The 19,076-nt window shown below is 42.4% G+C and overlaps 1 protein-coding gene across 1 annotated transcript in view; it reads right to left on the bottom strand.

The window, feature by feature from the left end:
- The window catches only part of TSPAN7 (tetraspanin 7), a 134,468-nt gene that overhangs the window by 14,130 nt on the left and 101,262 nt on the right, over positions 1–19,076 (bottom strand). The window contains exons 2-5 of the mRNA XM_088451552.1: positions 15,386–15,574; positions 9,828–9,902; positions 4,640–4,735; positions 3,766–3,921 (exon numbers count right to left, since the gene is read on the bottom strand). Coding sequence (XP_088307678.1) covers positions 3,766–3,921; positions 4,640–4,735; positions 9,828–9,902; positions 15,386–15,574 — 516 coding nt within the window. The remainder of the gene's footprint in view (positions 1–3,765; positions 3,922–4,639; positions 4,736–9,827; positions 9,903–15,385; positions 15,575–19,076) is intronic.

The following is a 19,076-nucleotide window of genomic DNA, read 5'->3' as shown; positions in this document are numbered from 1 at the left end:
GGTGCATATTAAGTGATAATGGCAGTCAGTCCCTCCCAACATTATGCAGACATTCATTATAGTCTCTGAACCCTCATACCTATATAATAACTAGCTGTAGTACTGGGCGTTGCCCGGGCAAGTCCGTGACCAAACGTCATTAGAATGAAATTGAAAGGGGATTTTGTATGCGGACATCTGAGTGACGTTTAAAGTAATATTAGCTACAAACATTGTGGATTTTACTACGTGCAGCTACTCTATTCCGTAGTTCTGTGAGAAGCAATCTAGACATTCACTGCTGTGCAGCACATTGCCGGAAACCTGTGTATCCCTACTTAATATCTAAAAAGGAAATGTATGTTTGTTGCTGAGTCACGGCCAAAACTTTTAAATGCCTGACTTGATAATTTGCATAAGAGTAATTTACAGACTGGGTTAGAACATAGGCTACGTGTTTTCCCATATCTCTCACTCACATTCATGTTTTTTGGTACTATAAAAAAAGGTTTTGTTAAAATATGTATAACTGTATTGGTAATCAGTGTGAGATTCAAATACCGACGCTGGAATGCCAAATGGTGCAGAATCCCGACAGGTGCAGGTAAGGACCCTAACCCTCCCCTCTCTCCCCCTAACCCTCCCTTAGTGGTGCCTAACCCTAACCTTTCCCTAACCTCCCCCCCTCCCCGTGGTGGTGCCTAACCCTCCCTCCCCACAGCCTAACCCTAACCATCCCCGGGGGAGGTGCCTAAGCCTAAACCTTACCCCGGGGGTGCCTAATCTTTACTTACCGGTATCCTGATGTCCTTCTAGGTATCGGCATTATGGGAAAAGGATGTAAATGGTGATCTTACATAAATTGGAGGGAGGGGCCTGTGCTAAGACGGGTTGTCCAGTGACAGATGACTTCTTTAACAGCATAGAAAACAAATTTCACTTTCACTCCTCTCAGGTATACCCTTAACACTGGTTCTCCTGATCTTTTGCTAAGTATAGTAAGACCAGAAGGCTCTAGGCATCCTTAAATTTAGAGGGGAAGGGAGTCAGGGCGAGATTCTCTTTCCCTACTTGAAGATCTCTGATCTCATTCTGGTAAATGGGTTGTAGGACTGTGAGCCTGTGACAGAGCTTCTTTGGGAGGGAGCTGAGAGAGGAACACACTAACATAACAATCTCTGCCCACTCAGGCACATTTCTTGCAGATTCAAGGACTCTGACCTAGAGATGAGCGGTTCGGATTCTGTGGAATCCGAACGCTCCGAACATTGGGGATCTGAGTCCACCCGAACGCTGTTCGGGTGTTCCCTGCCTGACTCGGATCCCCGTTCGAGGCCGAGCCGCAGCCTCCTGATGTCGGATTCTCGTGAGAGAATCCGACGCCAGGGCTCCTCTAGTGTGGGGCAGATCTGCCCAATACAGATCAAGCACACAGCCGCCAGCGGCAGCTTAGTGTTCGTAATAGCAGCCAATGAGAGTCACACAGACTCTCATTGGCTGCTGCACGGATGGAGCCAGTTTTAGCTCACTCATGAGCTCCGTCTTCCGGCTCCCTCCGCGCGTTATACAGCAGAGCAGAGCGGGCGTCGGCGGGAGCGGGGATTCAGGTAAGTTTGTGTGTGTGTAAGGGGGCATTACTGGGGGCCTGCTAAGGGGGGGCACTACTACTACTGGGGGCCTGCTAAGGGGAGGCACTACTACTACTGGGGGCCTGCTAATGGGGGCACTTCTACTGGGGGACTGCTAATGGGGGCACTACTACTGGGGGACTGCTACTGGGGGGCATGCTAATGGGGACACTGGTACTGGGGGGCATACTACTGGGGGGCTTACTACTACTGGGGGCACTGCATAGGGGGCCCTACTACTAAGGGCACTGCATAGGGGGCACCACTACTGGGGCCATTGTGTAAGGGACACCACTGCTGGGGGCACTGTATAAGTGGCACTACTACTGTGGGCATTGTATAAGGGGCAATACTACTGTGGGCTTTGTGTATAAGGGTCACTGCTGTGGGCATTGTGTAAAAGGGTCACTACTGTGGGCATTGTGTAAAAGGGTCACTACTGTGGGCATTGTGTAAAAGGGGCACTACTGTGTGTCGTAACATAAATAAGAGACACTACTTTATGGTGTAATGTGAATCAGGGGCACTATGTGCAGTGTAATGTTAATAAGATTGTGCACTGTGACTCCTTGGGCCGTAGCCCACTTTGTAAACAAGTACTGTGATTCTGCTGGCCATATCCCACTGGGTGGGTGCACTACTTTTCATTTCTGCCACTGCTGTGTGGCAATGTTTCATAGATGTGCTTTAAATTGTGGTGTCTGTTCCGCTGCTTTGTCGCTTAGTAACCAGTCAGCTCACTGCAATCTTTGGCCAATAATGTTGAAAACAATACTATAAGCTGTGAGGTGGTCTAAATTGACTGTAAATGACTGGAAATTAATGTTATTGAGGTTAATGATACTCTAAGAAGACAAAAAGGACCAATTTATGTGATTTTAGCTTTAAAAAATCCAAATCCAAAGCCAGTCACCGCAGTTTGGCAAATCCAAATCCAAAGACGGACGACGAATTAGAACCAAATCCAAATACGGCAAAAATGGTCCGGCGCACATCCCTACTCTGTCCCCACATTATGCAGAGACCAGGCAAAGATCACACTGCTAGATAGACATGAAGTTTCTCTAAGCTGCCCCCAAGCCATCACGGCCAAGACACCACACCTGCCCTGTGTGAAGTAAGTTCACCTGATTAGATCACAGTTCTTATTAAATATATAATTCACAGGCAGCCAAGACTAAGGGGTCTATTCATTATTTTAATTATCGGACTCGATAATTAATATACTAACTCGCCGCGAGTGCCGGAGCAATTCATCACTGCTCCGGAGCGGATCCGAAAATCAGCTGTCTCTGCGAGCGGCTTCACTGCTCCTTTCGGAGCAGTGAGACAAGTGCGCATGCGTGATCTACAGGTCAAGCATGCCCACAAGAGCCCCATCGTCCATTGGAAGGAGTCGGAGAGTGGTGGAGGGATCCGAAAGGATCCCTTTTTGAGACCCGGGACTCCTTCCCATAGGGAAGGAGCGGGTAGTGGGAGCACTTGCCATCTAAAGATGGCGAATGCAATCAAGCTCTGAATATATTGTATATATTATACTAGTGTATGGAGACAGAGGGCCATTCGGGAGAGAAATGGCCCGCTTTATGATGAATGGCCCAAAACTTAATTTCTACAATTGCAGGTGAAAAATGACAATTTTCACCTGCTTTTGTAGAAATTAAGTGATGATGAATAGACCCCTAAGCGATGATGAATATACCCCTAACCGATGATGAATAGACCCCTAAGACACTGACTTTTCCCCGAGTTCTCTCAGGGGCAAGAGGTAAGAATGATCTCATGTCTGCATCCCGTGCTGAATACAGGTGGTATATGTTCCACTGGTGCAGGCCGACAATCCCTGCTGCATATGGAAGCAGGGCCATGCAGTTCTGACTGGCAGCCAGGGATTGGTCTCCTTAACTCCTGCCATACCTCATTTCTGCTACTCATGGATATGTGCTGCCACATTTATACTTGGCTCCATTCACACCCAAAATGTCTTTGAAACCTATTGTAAAGTGCTGGGTGATAGGTCTGCTCTATAAAAATACTTGATAATATTAAAAAAAACTCAGCCAATACAGTACAAGGGTCACATCTGCTGTCTTGTAAACCTGAACAAACACCGTAAGTGTATATATTATTGTGATTCACGCGGTTCCATAGCACTCACCCTCTGATACACTTTAGTTGGAGCAATAGTCATGTTGCGCATGTCTGATGGGTTGCAATCACTCATGTTGGAGCAGCAGCTCGGGGGGATCCCATGTTCATGGAAGTAAATGCTACTGGTCCAGTTGGTATAGCTCTGTACTCCACAACAGCTCAGCTGCAAGGAAACAGAAAAACAACAATGACCTCCGGACACTAACGTCTAATGTGTCGCACTTTGTGTGGTTCCTGCCGGGAAGTACATGAGAAAAGATTCCACAGCAAGCAGACACTTGATGTCACTGTTTAACTTTGCACTGTACAGATAACTGAAAGGGATGAATAATTGCTAACAGGTCGCTTCTATGCAAATGTTGCACCTAAATGCAATGTTTACAAACAAAAGTCACAAGTGCTCATTTACTCCCTACATTTATATTCCGGTGTACTGACAAATGCACAGTACTACTACTCCTATTCTGTATGCTGGGATGTGTGACAACACTACAATCACAGCTCCATCATTATACTATCCGCACCATAACATTAAATAATACACTACTTTGCACAGCTGTTGTCACTACCTTTTGCAATGTGATTTGTATGTTACAAATACATTCACCCTTGTGACTGATGTAGTTCCTGCTAATTAAGGTTTAGAATGACCTAACGGATTAGGAGCCTTTCATCCCAAATGGTCACAATAGAACAAGTAAATGTGAAAAACACTTGCTGTTTTTATACAGATAGTACATTTGTGAGGGTGTTAAATGAATACAACTTTAACATATTGATATTTACTGTAAATATCTGCTTTGGATGTTATGTATAATGTCCATTGTAAAGCAGTGATGAAACAAAAGCAAGTAATGTGCCATGTACTGTGTAAGACTTACACTTTTCTGAACATCATCAACTGCACGACTCCTCTCATCATTGCCGTTATAGTCCTGGATAGCTTCCGTGTACGTCCTCAGAAATGTGTCCTTTATCTAAATCCAAGAGAGATTTAAATTCACCTCTGACAAGTAAGGAACATTGAGTATCCTATAGATTACTTTCCGCTATGGATTAGGATTATTTATCTGCTACATCTAGGGCAGTATAATAGCAGAATTACATTTAGCACATCAAAAGAAAATGGCAAAAGTTGCAAAGAATAACAGATAACATGCACTGTACTGATGATCTACTTTTCCACTAGACAGAGTAACGCGGCACAGAGAATATAGTGTCACGCTGTGTATCCAGTATAATCAGACACTGCCGGTTTGTTCTAATAACATTACTCTGTGGCTCTGTATTACACTACGGAATAGGCGCAGACAGAGCAGCTTTGTAAGGTGACCCCTTGGCTTTGTGAAACTGGCCCACAAATTATATGTTACCACAATCACGAGGCCTTGGTCTAGAATTAGGACTTGGTTTCTGCAAGAATAATGAAATCAGACACTGTTCTAGCATGTATCATAAGCTTCACAAAATTAATTTCTAAGAGGAAGGGAACCTTTTAATGCCACCACTAATAAGCCATGCACTGCAATGGTTAATGTGCCCATAAAACTCATGTATACCTAATAAACTAGAGGCAAATTACCTTTGGCCTAGTGCAAGTCTTTAAGTAGACCTGCCAGCATTACCCATGTCCACTGTGTGATAGTGCTCTTGTATTCTACAGTTTGCTTTCCCATTGCTACAATGTTGGATGCATTATTCCACTGTGGATAAGGGTCATAATGTCAGGTTTGCTTCAAAAACTCAGGTTATGTTTTCTAAAATTCCTTATGTGTTTACTGTAAGCAGTTGGGCTTATGCAACCCTGTAGTGCACAACGTAAAAACAAAATCATTTAACCCTAGCATGTACAGTAATATATATATATATATATATATATATATATATATATATATATACATACATACATATTATATATATATATATTTTTTTTTTATTTTATTATTTTTCAATCAATCACTTGGAGGAGTTCAAATAGCTTAATTTGCCCAATAAAGACATGTCAGCTTTCAGGTGAATTTTGCGAAAAAGCTTAATAATGGGTTAAATGATGTGGGACAGGTATGTGGAGGTGCAAATAATGTTTGACAGGTATGTGGAGGTGTAAATTATGTGGGACAGGTATATAGAGGTGTAAATGATGTGGTACAGGTATGTGGAGGTGTAAATTATGCGGGACAGGTATATAGAGGTGTAAATGATGTGGGACAGATATATACAGGTGTAAATTATGTGGGATAGATCTATACAGGTGTAAATTATGTGGGACAGGTATATACAGGTGTAAATTAGGGTTGTGCAGGCTCGGATAGGTTCGAGTTTGCACGTTGAGTTCGGATTTTTCCCTCCAAAAAAACGGAACTCAGAAAGAGGCAAAACGTCATCTTACATGGACGAACATCATCATTCCTGGAAGTCCAGGAATGATGATGTTCGTCCATGTAAGATGACGTTTTGCCTCTTTCTGAGTTCCGTTTTTTTGGAGGGAAAAATCCGAACTCAACGTGCAAACTCGAACCTATCCGTGCCTGCACATCCATAGTGTAAATCAAGTGGGACAGGTATGTGGAGGTGTAAATTATGTGGAACAGGTATATAGAGGTGTAAATGATGTGGGACAGATATGTGGAGGGGTAAATAATGTGGGACATATATGGATAAATGTAAATGATGTGGAACAGGTATGTGGAGGTGTATATGATGCGGGACAAGTATGTGGAGGTGTAAATGATGTGGGGCAAGTATATAGAGGTATAAATAATGTAGGACAGGTATGTGGATGTGTAAATGATGTGGGGCAGGTATATAGAGGTATAAATGATGTAGGACAGGTATGTGGATGTGTAAATGATGTGGGGCAGGTATGTAGAGGTGTAAATGATGAGGGATAGGTATGTGGAGGGATAAATAATGTGGGACAGGTTTGTTGAGGTGTAAGTGATGTTGGACAGGTATGTGGAGGTGTAAGTGATGTGGGACAGGTATATACAGATCTAAATGATGTGGGACAGTTATATAAAGGTGTAAATTATGTGGGACAGGTATATAGAGGTGTAAATTATGTGGGACGGGTATATAGAGGTGTAAATTATGTGAGACAGGTACATTGAGGTGTAAATGATGTGGGATAGGTATTTACAGGTGTAAATTATGTGGGACAGGTATATACAGATGTAAATGATGTGGGACAGGTATGTGGAGGGGTAAATGATGTGGGACAGGTATATAGAGGTGTAAATTATGTTGGACAGGTATATAGAGGTGTAAATTATGTGGGACAGGTATATAGAGGTGTAAATTATGTGGGACAGGTATATAGAGGTGTAAATTATGTGGGATAGGTATTTACAGGTGTAAATGATGTGGGACAGATATATAGAGGTGTAAATGATGTGGGACAGGGATGTGTAGTTGTAAACTATGTGGGAAAGGTATGTGGAGGTGTAAATGATGTGGGACAGGTATGTGGAGGTGTAAATGATGTGGGACAGGTATGTGGAGGTGTAAGTGATGTTGGACAGGTATGTGGTGGTGTAAATTATGTGGGACAGGTATATACAGATCTAAATGATGTGGGACAGTTATATAGAGGTGCAAATTATGTGGGACAGGTATACAGAGGTGCAAATTATGTGGGATATGTATTTACAGGTGTAAATGATGTGGGACAGGTATATACAGATCTAAATGATGTGGGACAGTTATATAGAGGTGTAAATTATGTGGGACAGGTATATAGAGGTGCAAATTATGTGGGATATGTATTTACAGGTGTAAATGATGTGGGACAGGTATATAGAGGTGTAAATGATGTGGGAGAGGTATGTGGAGGGGAAAATGATGTGGGACAGGTATGTGGAGGGGAAAATGATGTGGGACAGGTATGTGGAGGGGTAAATGATGTGGGACAGGTACGTGGAGGTGTAAGTGATGTGGGACAGGTATGTGGTGGTGCACATGATGTGGGACAGGTATATAGAGGTGTAAATGATGTGGGACAGGTATGTGGAGGTGTAAATGATGTGGGACAGGTATATAGAGGTTTAAATGATGTGGGACAGGTATGTGGAGGTGTAAATGATGGAGGACAGGTATTTGGAGGTGTACATGATGTGGTACAGGTATGTGGAGGTGTAAATGATGTGGGACAGGTATGGGGAGGTGAAATTATATGGGATAGGTATGTGGAGGGGTAAATAATGTGGGACAGGTATTTGGAGGTGTAACTGATGTGGGACAGGTATGGGGAGGTGAAATGATATGGGACAGGTATGTGGAGGGGTAAGTAATGTGGACAGGTATGTAGAGGTGTTACACTGATGGGATTTGCAGTTTGGAGCTATAAGTGTTTATTCTGACTTTTTACAAACTTGTATAACACTGCAAAATGACTGGTCAAGCATTTTCCAGTACTCCAAACTGCTAGAAAAGCATTAATTTGACGAAAAACACGTGATTCCTATATTTTTTAAACCATTATTAAAGAGTGCAAAAAACAGATATGTTAACACCTTTTAAGAACCTTCAGTACTTTCCATATGGCCACTAACAGCCTTCTATATGGTCCTGCTTTGCAATTTGAGGGCCAGGATGGTTTTCCCACTTTTCAATGCTCTTCTCTTTTGTTCAATTTTGTTCACTTTTTGCACAAAATTCCTGCAACTTCACCACAAGTAGTGCAAAGTGGCATTGCTAATTGGATCTCTTGTTTCTTCTAAGTGCACATTAGTGCAAAGTGTGAGTTTCATGAAGCAATTTCACACCTAATTATATTGAGCACTTAATGAAGTGATCACAACATATGCACTATAGTGCGTTTTTATGCTCTACAGGAAGATAGACACCCAGTTTTTAAAACTGAGAGGGTCCTGCAGGATGCGCTGTGTGCAGTGCCACTACAGCCAATCACCGGTGGCACCGTCTTCTCAATCAATCGCAGCCTTTGGGTTCTCCTCAATCAATCGCTATAGGCAGCATCTGATCCAATTTCCGCCTGACAGCACCTCCCTCACTTCCATGCCCACGAGCGCGTTCTCCAGAGAGACTCTGCATCCACCTGATCCTCCCCGGTGAGACAGGGACAGCGGTCGAGACTCAGGTCCGGAGCTACTGGGGGGGACTCTTGGCGTATATAGGTATAGGGGACGTGCGATTCCAATTTACCCTGACTGTTAACTATGTGCACCCCGACCTTACCCCCAGCACTGCCTGTCCCCAAACTCCTCCTTGCCTCCAGACCTGCTCCAGCTGCTATCTACCCTTACCCCTCCCTACCCTTAGTACTGCCTGCCCCTAACCTCTTCCTTGCCCCCAGTACTGCCCCAGCTGCTAGCTACCTCCAGACCCCTCCTTTCCCCTTGCACTGTCGCAACTGCTTTCTGCACTTACCACTCCCTAACCCCCTCTATCCAAACTGCTACCTTCCCCCAACACTGTTCCAACTGCTGCCTGTCCCTACTCCCCATAATATGTGATGGGACCCAGACACAGTGGAGTAGAACCCCACATTTTTAAAGTGAGGTGTTCCTGGGATTCACTATTGTTTGCACTCAGCACTATCACTGTTAATGTAACATTGTAAATGTTTTTATGTTATGGGATCATTTTGTAGCCTTTTTATGCTCATGTGAAAAAAAAAAAGCATGAGCAGCTCAGTCTCCTAAAGACGTAATGAAGCTTTAGAAGCCACAGATGAGGTTGCCCATCAAATGTTAAAAGTATACTATCACCGCAAATATATTGGTTCTACAAAAAGCTTGAAAATGTCCTATTGTGCTATGTGGAGGGTGTCATTGGTTATAAGAAGGAGATTTGCAGTGGTTTAAAATTTTGATCATTGAGAATCACAACACAAAGCTGTGGCTACGTTATAGATTATAATATATACTTTGTTGTTCTGCTTGTAACTGCAACTTGCCCTAACCTCCTATTTTATCAAAGCAAATTCTGTGGGTAGCCAACAAATATCTTTTTATACACAAGGAGCATGGCATTATGCTGGAGATGGCAGTGGGGGTGATTTCGGGCTGCACATAACACACACGGATTAATGGTATCTGTTTCACTTACCTCATGACGGAAAACAAAACCTGAGATTCCAGCAATAAGTTCCGCCAAGAACACCAAGGATAAAAACATGGCATACTGCAAGACACAGATAGATATGTTATGTAATAATACTGCAGGTGTTTGTACAGTGTGGCACTGTGAGGAGATAGCTACATTACACAACAGAGCATTCATCAACTATGAAAAAGTTGTTCTATATGCCAAATTTATTTACACATTTGTACAGTCTGTGTACGGTGTGTTGTCATTACTTTATAGTACAGCGAGGGCATTGGTGACAATGAGTGGGTTTGGTTGTTATCCGGTGCTGTCCAGAGTTTGCTTTGCATTCCCCGCCAACGCTGGTTTCTTAGCATTAGACTATTGCAGAGCAGCATTTTGCTTGTTTTGAATACAGTTCTCAGTGAAGAGTCTATCACGTACTCACTGTCCAGAGTGATTGTATACTATACTAAAACAGTAGCACCTAAGAATCTTTAATAATGGTAATAAGGCTTACTTACCGACTTTGTAATAATCCTTTCCGGGAGAAGTGTGGTTTGGGGGCAGGGCCAGACTGTCGATGCAATTAGGCCCCACCTTTCCCAGGGGAAAATGTGATGAGGGGGTGGGGCTAAATTAGGCAAATCATGTTGTTTAGCCCCGCCCCCTCTATGCGGACCAGCAAATTCCCCGTTAAATCTCCCCATCCTGCCCGCTTCACTAGGGAAGAATGCAGAAGATCCGCCTACACTTCCGGGGATGCGGGGGATTACCTGACCAATCCTGAGCCACCCGCCACTTTTGGGAGTGTAGGCAAGTATTCAATAGGGGTATCTTTTTATAGAAAAAAATATATACTTCAAACATGTGAGAAGATAGCAACTCATTAGTGATGGTACAAAATGACTGCCATGTATGCTATAACACACATACATTTATTGTGGATCAGTTCCAATGCAAAACTTTCCACCCAAAAATGTGTGAATATTTTACCACCAATAAGATATTAATGTGACTAATGTCTGTGTCAAGAACCAGAGAAGCATAATGACTGACTACAACCTCAGTAGTATTCCCTTTTATGTGACAATTAAAAGTCGTCTTTACAAAAACAACAAAAAGAAAACTGTTAAGTGTATTTAACCCTTGTACCACATACATATTTTTAGAATTTTGCTGTAATTTTGTCATATTGACTAATGCTGGAAACACTTCATGTATGGGAATATCACACCAGCCCCCACACAATGTACTGACAAAAGTGCAGAAATTAATTGGTCTATCTGTGCTGGAAGGAAGGAAGGATCAGACTGTGCTGGCTGACTATAAAAAGATTCCTGAAAGAGAAAATAAATAAATAAATAAAAAAGAGTATATTGATTTTCTAATCAAGAGAGTTGGAAACATTTGTCTTAAGGCAAGACGTAACTATGTGATCCACGGTACAGCAAACCCCATCACAGGAACAGGAATAGGATATGAAGAGAAAGGATGATAGGGTAACTCATGATAGGCTGATGATGGCTCTGATCTTTTTCAGGAAACTTGTGACTCTAGTCCCATGATGGGTGAGATTCATAAAATAGCCAAATAGGAGGTGTATGAGAAACAATATACTGGCATTATAATATGCATATCCACATTTGAGGATAGATCTTCCCTAGCTCCTGTCACAGAGGTGGCATTCATTAAAAACTAGGAGTAAACAGCTTGTACAGCTGCTATTTTATTAGTGCAAGAGGAGTCATGGTGCAAAGTAAAGGACAATAATACAGGAAAAAGGAAAGAGAAGGGTCAGGGAGGAAAAATGAGCAAAAACTGTGATACTGCTGCAGAGATAGAAGGGTGTTGGAAATGATGTGTGTGCAGGTGTTGTTATTGCAGAGTTATATATACACCAGTGGATGATTCAAACTATGAACAGCCCAGTTACTTAACCAGTGGTGTTGGTTTACTGATAGATAACAGGTACAACTGTACACACTGTTACATGCACACTTGTAATGAAGCGAAGCTTAAGCAAAGCATAGCCCTATAGCTCACCAGCCAGTGAGTGTATGGTGCTTGCAGGTAGTGGTGCAAAATTTCTGGGACAGCATTAATAACAGATAATAACCAGATTTCTCATATAGGAGCTAAGTCTGTTTCCCACCACATCACTCACACACAGTACTAAAGGCCCCCATACAATAGCAATTGATTGCAGCAATCGTGCAATTTGCAATCGATTGTGTATAAAAATCTTTCCCTTTTTCAATCGATTGTGGCAATTCTGCAATCGATTGAAAAAGGGAAAGATTTTTATACACGATCGATTGCAAATTGCACGATTGCTGCAATCAATTGCTGATGTTTGGGGGCCTTAAGATGGATGCAGTCACATGTGCAGTAGCACATCAGGTTGGAGGACATACCTCCTGCAGACTCTGGGTCCTAGTGTCCAGCATGTATGTTTCTACCAAACACACAGATAGAGGCAGGAGAGCAGGATAAAGGAAGAAAGGCTAACACTAATAAAAAAAAAATATCCTCAATACTTAAGCCATTGGATCAGGGGGGTATTTATGGTGGGTGCAAGGTGTGTGGCGCACACGGGCCCCTGGGTACAGGGGGGCCCCACTCACTGCACACCCTGCACCCAAATATACTTACCGCTCCGTCGACCTGGCTATAACTACAGAAATCACTGGGAAAATGGTCACCATGGGCATTTTCCCGGATATTCGCACATGCGCAGTAGAGATGTCCTGTGACGCGGCATGGGTGCCCTGTTACCGGAGACGTGCGCATGCCCAGTAGACTCTAGCATAATGCCAGAGTTTTCTGCACCGCTGGAGAGGATGGGGCCCGATCGAAGCCTGCACATGCATTGGATGCAGCCTGCTATCAATACTCAGTAATCGTATCAAGATGGTGGGGGAAATGATTCAAAGCTTATAAGTTGCCCATAGCAACTAATCAGCTCCTATCTTTCATTTTATAGAATGTACTTGATAATTGCTAGCTAAAAGCTGACTGATTGCTATGGGTAACTTCACCACGTGTCCTCTTTAGACGATTTCCTACATCTCCCACAGTATGAGAACATCAGTGAAAAAGGGCTCTGCTCCCGCCGGGGTCATGCCACATTAGAGGATTGCTTCCAAATTGCTAACACCCCTTAAAATACCTCTGCATAACCACACGCCCCTGTAGCAGGGGACTGGGATAAAAGTCCAAGCTTTTGGGGTGGTGGGAAGTTCCCACTAAATACCTGGTGTGACCATGAGCTTATAGCTACAAAATAACTGCTCTACCTCTCAATCTTTATAACGCCTTTGTAGTCACTTGTTGCCTTGTGAAATAATGAATAATGCATGCCTAAGGTACAGTAAATAACATATAGAGCATATAATATGCAAGTATAATACTGTATATAATAATAAAGCCAAAATGATACATTTGAATGAAATATGTACTAATAATTGAAACATTTACATGGTACAATCATTTGGGCAAAGAAACAAATTCTTAAAACTCTGTACAGCTTTTAGCACGATATAAGCCTAAATATATTACGATTATAAGTTTATGATTTGTGTCCTAGGTGAATGGCCACTTTACCATCTTGACCCTGATTAACCCCTGATGTCCCAGAGGAAACAGTCACATGTGAAACTGGTCAGGTCTGGTTGGAGTTAGCAGTATGTACTGGATAGTGCTGAAATAAGCAAAGTTGGTTTTACTGCAGCAATATTCTACTGTGGAATGAATGTAACGAGGAAACTGGTAGTAAATGCCAGTGGAAGAATAAGTGCAACGTCGAGATGAAGTGTTTTTAATGTGTTCCAAATGATTAAACAAAACTTAGAGTGTCTGTTCATCCTTTCTGTACAGTAATTTATACTTCTTTACACAACCAACTTACAATAGGGGCACAACTAGTGTTCTAGCGAGGGTGGTGCTAACGCGAGTGTCATATAATAAATGAAAACATTATATTAGAAACTTTTCTGAAGATATATAATGTGGCAGTATACAATTACTATTATTACAATTATTAATAAATGTCCTACCTAATAATACTAAGAATATTTTTGGATGTTGTCTGTATTTTTGGTGCTAAAACCACAGAGAGCCTAAAACGATGATTGAGCTCCTCCAGCAAGTCTCTCGGTGTTATTGTGTGTTCTTGTGATATGGTTGTTTATGGTTCTGAGGACTGTTCTCACACGCTACATGGCGAGGAAAGTATGGCAGGCATTCTTTTTTCTTTTAAATGCAACTATGCACCCTCAGAAATACGTAGCAAGAGAAATTCACCGGCCTTCCTAGTTTTTACCTCACTCTACACTTATGCTGCATACACACGGGACGATTCGCTCCATGAGCAACATCGTCCAGTGTGTCCCCGGCAGGGGTGTGCTCAGTGTCGTTAACGACACTGAGCAGAAACACTGAATGATATCAGGAACGATATCGTTTAGTGCCGGGCTAACTCCCTCATCCCCGAACATGCTACAATCTGACAATATCGTCAGGTTGAACAGGAGGTTCGGGCGATGAACGTCAACGGCCAATGACCAGCAGGGGCGCGTATTTGTCGTTATCGTTTTGGGGCAGAAACTGAACGATATTTTGGACGACTGAACGATAACGTTATCGTTCCGTCGTCCAAAATATTGATGCATGTGTAGTATGTGTACGCACCTTTAGGGGTATATTTACTAAACTGCGGGTTTTTAGAAATGGAGTTGTTGCTCACAGCAACCCATCAGATTCTAGCTATTATCTTCTAGAAGATGCTAGATAAATAAGTAGAATCTGATTGGTTGCTATGGGCAACAACTCCACTTCTATAAACCCGCACTTTAGTCAATATACCCCTTACTGCCAGGCTGATCAATTTTTAAAAACTTTAAACAAAATAATTGACAAGTTTGAAAATTGTTTTGAGATATTTTCATAATGAATTTTTAAATAATACAACTCACACTAGTAGTAACTAGTGTTCTAAAATCAGATTGCACATTATACATAGCAATGGTGCCATCACTACTACTTCACACATAATAGATACCAGTACAATATCTGGCATACCACAAATAAAAAGCAGTAATGCAAAGCATAAAACAACTAGGCTGGGCATCTGCTTTAACATGTGTTTGTAAATCAACTACATAAAATGGTTAAATTGTTTTTTTTTTAATAAAGTTTTTTTTTTCCCACACTGAATTTCTGGTAAACCATGCTTCTATCTTTTTTTACTTTAAGGGTGGGTGGTTATGTTTTTGGTTTTTTTTTTAAAGCTGCGTAAAGTTGACATGTGATTTTTCACTTCTTTATCTCATAGCAATAGGTCTGTTGGAACAATGCCTCAGCTGTGTTACAGTTTTAGTGATAAATAATTTATTATTGTTTCATGTGAACCAGCGATAAGAAGTGGACATCAACATGTTTCTGCTGGCCCTGCTCCATGGGAGATATATTAAATAGTGCATAAAACATGAAAAAATTATTTATACAACTTTATAATAAGAAGTTAAAATAAAAAAAAATGTATAGAGCTAAAAAAAAAGTTTAACAAAAATCCTTACCAGCTTCAGCATCCATGGGCTACCGCGACAAGTGGCAAAGCATCCAAAGAGTCCGAAGACGATGATTGTAGTTCCAGTTCCGATGAGCACATAGGGAGCATTGGTGGAGTTTTCAGCAATGAGGGAAATATAAGTCCCTAATGTGAGCTTCCCCCACACTCCCACAGCTAGAAGAATAACGCCAGTAATCTGTAAGACATTCAAATATTAAGGTTAATAAGACAGACAAACCATAAAGAAAGAACATCCAAATACTTGGCCGACTATTAAGATATTTAAAACCAAAAACAACAATTTAGTAATGATCCATAGCACATTATTAGACACATGGGGTAAGTACAAGATTTTCATGGACAGAATTCAACCTGTATTGATGCGTAAGAGATGAAGAATTCCCACAAAATTGCTCTGCACAGATAAGTGACACTCACCGATTCACCTAATTCTGCTACATTTTCAGCCAACAAAATTTACCAGTAACTATTTCCAGTCTTAACCCAGCAATGCCACTCGGCAGGATTGATTAGCTGAAAAATTCTGGCCCATTTCTATTCATAGACAAAACACCATTTTTTTTGAAAATTGTACTTATTAAGGTTTTCACATTTTTTTGACATACATATACTAATGTAGTGGACAATAATAAAGGCACAATTGAAGACAGGACATAATAAGAAACATTAATCATGGTGGCATAAAAAAAGGAATCTGCAATCCTGCCTAGTGCCATGTAAAATAAGGTATGGAAAAGTTTAGAGGGTGTAAGTAACTTAAGGGCCCCATACATCAGGCGGCCGTTTCACCGATTCCTAGATCCAACTGTAACAGCTGGTTGGAAATGCCGATCCTTCTGGGAATCTGTGAAATTCTTAATGTTAAAATTCCCTGATTTGCTCATCACAATCATATTTTGATCGTGATCGGCAAATCAGTGTTGGATTTCACCGATGTACTGACCTGGCATCCAGGGATCAGAGAATTGGCTCAATCCATAGCTGATGTATGGTGGCCTTTAGAGAGTAAAGGGCCCAATAAATCTGGGGGTCGTTTTACCAAACCCCAGATCGGTGGGGATCAGTCGGGAATTCGGTCATTCATGTTAAAGACTCCAGATTTGCACATCACTGTCATATTTTGATCGTGATTGCCAAATCAGTGAATTCAAGATGCTGGATTTCACTGATGCCCCGACTCCGGCGTCTGGGGATCGGGGAATTAGCCCAATCAATAGCTGATGTATAGGGGCCTTAAGAAACATAGGGGGAAGGAGGAAGACAGAGAAATTAGGAAGGTGAATAGGGGGAACGGTGGGTGTGTATTGCCATGATTGATAGATTGTATCCATAGGATGGTGGAACTATATAGATGTTAGAGGGGTCTTAGTCTCAAAGTGGCTGGTCCATGGAGTCCAGACTTTGCTGAAGTTATCTGGGGTGTCATGCAATAGTGAGGTAATTCTTTCAATTCTATAAGTAGACCAGATTGCATTAATTGTGTCTGATGGAGAACATGGTGTAGACAAATTCTATCCTATGTAAGGTTCATTAGAAGGCTGGACTAAGCCTTGGCTGGGTGCCCTATCTTTAGAAGTGCCCTATTTTAAAAGTGTCAACTTCTTTTTAAATCGATTAATTGGCGTTGTATCAGCGTTAAACAGCAGTGAAACAGAAGGAAACCCACCAATCTACAAACAACAACCTAATTAATTGGACAAAGTGGAATGAACAATTGTGAGTTCAGTCTCCATACTACTAGCTCCTGTGGACACATAACCAGGACTTTCATTATTGAACTCCCTGTCTGGTGGCTGCATAAACCTGGTGCCTCCCTTGCTACTATTGCTGCTGGCTCTGTGCTTTACATATAATCCTAATGCATACTTATCTGTGTTATGTCAGTTTACCTCTATAATAATGTACTTTTACCTTAGCTCTTTTTCTAAGTCTTATATCTAGCTCCTACCACTGTATATTTTACTATTTAATTTCTGCTCACACCAAATCTCCACTTTTATATACTCAATAATAAACTTTTGCAGTACAGACTTTTCCCACACTGCACTATTACTTGCGTTTCTGGAAATCTGCTCTCTCCTACATTCTGTCTTCATTCCTACTTTTAACTTTTCTTCCCCTATTTACATCATCCTCACTATTACCATGTTTTCTTCAAAACCCACCTTCACTCAGTGTCTACCTAATCTTTTGTTCTGCCCCTTGCTTCCATCTTTATCCTTTCCCCCTTGTCTCTTCCATTTCCTCTTCCCCTTATCTCCTCTCCTCTGTTTACCTTCCTCCCCATCTTCTCCCATTACTCCACTTTCATTCTCTTATACTCCACAGGGGTCCTACAACCTCACTGCTAATCCCTCCTCCCACTCCCCTCTCCATGTCACTTTACCCCACATCATTAATTTCCCTTCCTGCCCACCTTCTACTGTCTCCCCTTCTAGCACTGGAGTCCGCACCATCGCTACACTCTATTCAGCTCGGTCCCCCAAATTAATCTCACCCCCACGCTATAGCAACCCTGATAATCTCATTCAAATCTCTCCAACAAACTCTGTCCCTCTATCCTGTGCCCTCTGGAATGCCAGGTCAGTCTGTAATAAAGTGGTCCCAACCCATGACCTTTTCATCTCCAACTCCCTGAATCTCCTAGCTATTACTGAAACCTGGATTTCACCCTCTGACACCGCTTCTCCTGCAGCTCTCTCCTCTGGGGGCCTCACCTTTTCCCACACCCCACGACCTGGGGGTCGCCATGGTGGTGGTGTTGGGGTCCTTCTATCCCCTGGTTACTCATACCAACCCATTCCCTCTGAACCATCCCTCACATTCTCTTCATTTGAAGTCCATGCTATACGCCTCTTCCACCCAGTACACCTCCAAGTAGCTGTCATTTACCGTCCCCCTGGCCCTCCCTCCAAGTTCCTTGACAACTTTGCTTCCTGGCTCCCTCACTTTCTCTCCTCAGACCTTCCCTCCATTATCCTAGGTGACTTCAATATTCCAATTGATATCCCCACAGAATCCTCTGCCTCCAAACTCCTCTCCCTCACATCGTCACTTGGTCTCTCCCAATGGACCTCCTCACCCTCCCATGTGAGTGGCCATGTGCTTGATCTGGTCTTCACACACCATTGTGATATTTCTGACCACCTCAATTCCCCATTCCCTCTTTCTGACCATCACCTTCTCTCTTTTAACCTGTCCCTCTCTCCTTCCCCTCCTCTACCTTCAAAAGCCTCCATTACTAAGCGTAACATTGACACTATCGACACAGGTTCCTTTTCTTCCCTGCTTGACTCACTTCTCTCCCCTATCCTCTCTCTCTCCTGCCCTGAACAAGCCACCTCCCTATACAATGCCTCCCTTACTTCTGCTCTGGACTCTGTTGCCCCAGCTATCACTATTCAAACTCGCAGATCTACTCCTCAACCCTGGCATTCCAAATGCACCAGATACCTGCAAAAGTGTTCTCGAACTGCCGAGCGACAGTGGAGAAGATCACGCTCTAAGGCAGATTTTCTCCATTTCAAATTTATGCTCTCATCCTATAGTGCTGCGCTCTCCCTCTCTAAACAGTCATACTTTAAGAACCTCATCTCCTCTCAGTCCTCTAATGCCCAGCGTCTCTTCACTACTTTCAACTCCCTCCTTCGACCACCCCCTCCTCGTCTCCCCTCCTT

The sequence above is a fragment of the Taudactylus pleione genome, unplaced genomic scaffold (genome assembly GCF_031769625.1).
Source record: "Taudactylus pleione unplaced genomic scaffold, aTauple2 ptg000026l, whole genome shotgun sequence".
NCBI classification, from domain to species: Eukaryota; Metazoa; Chordata; class Amphibia; order Anura; family Myobatrachidae; genus Taudactylus; species Taudactylus pleione.
The sequence above is the reverse complement of the archived record's forward strand: the minus strand, read 5'-3'. Positions and strand labels throughout refer to the sequence as shown.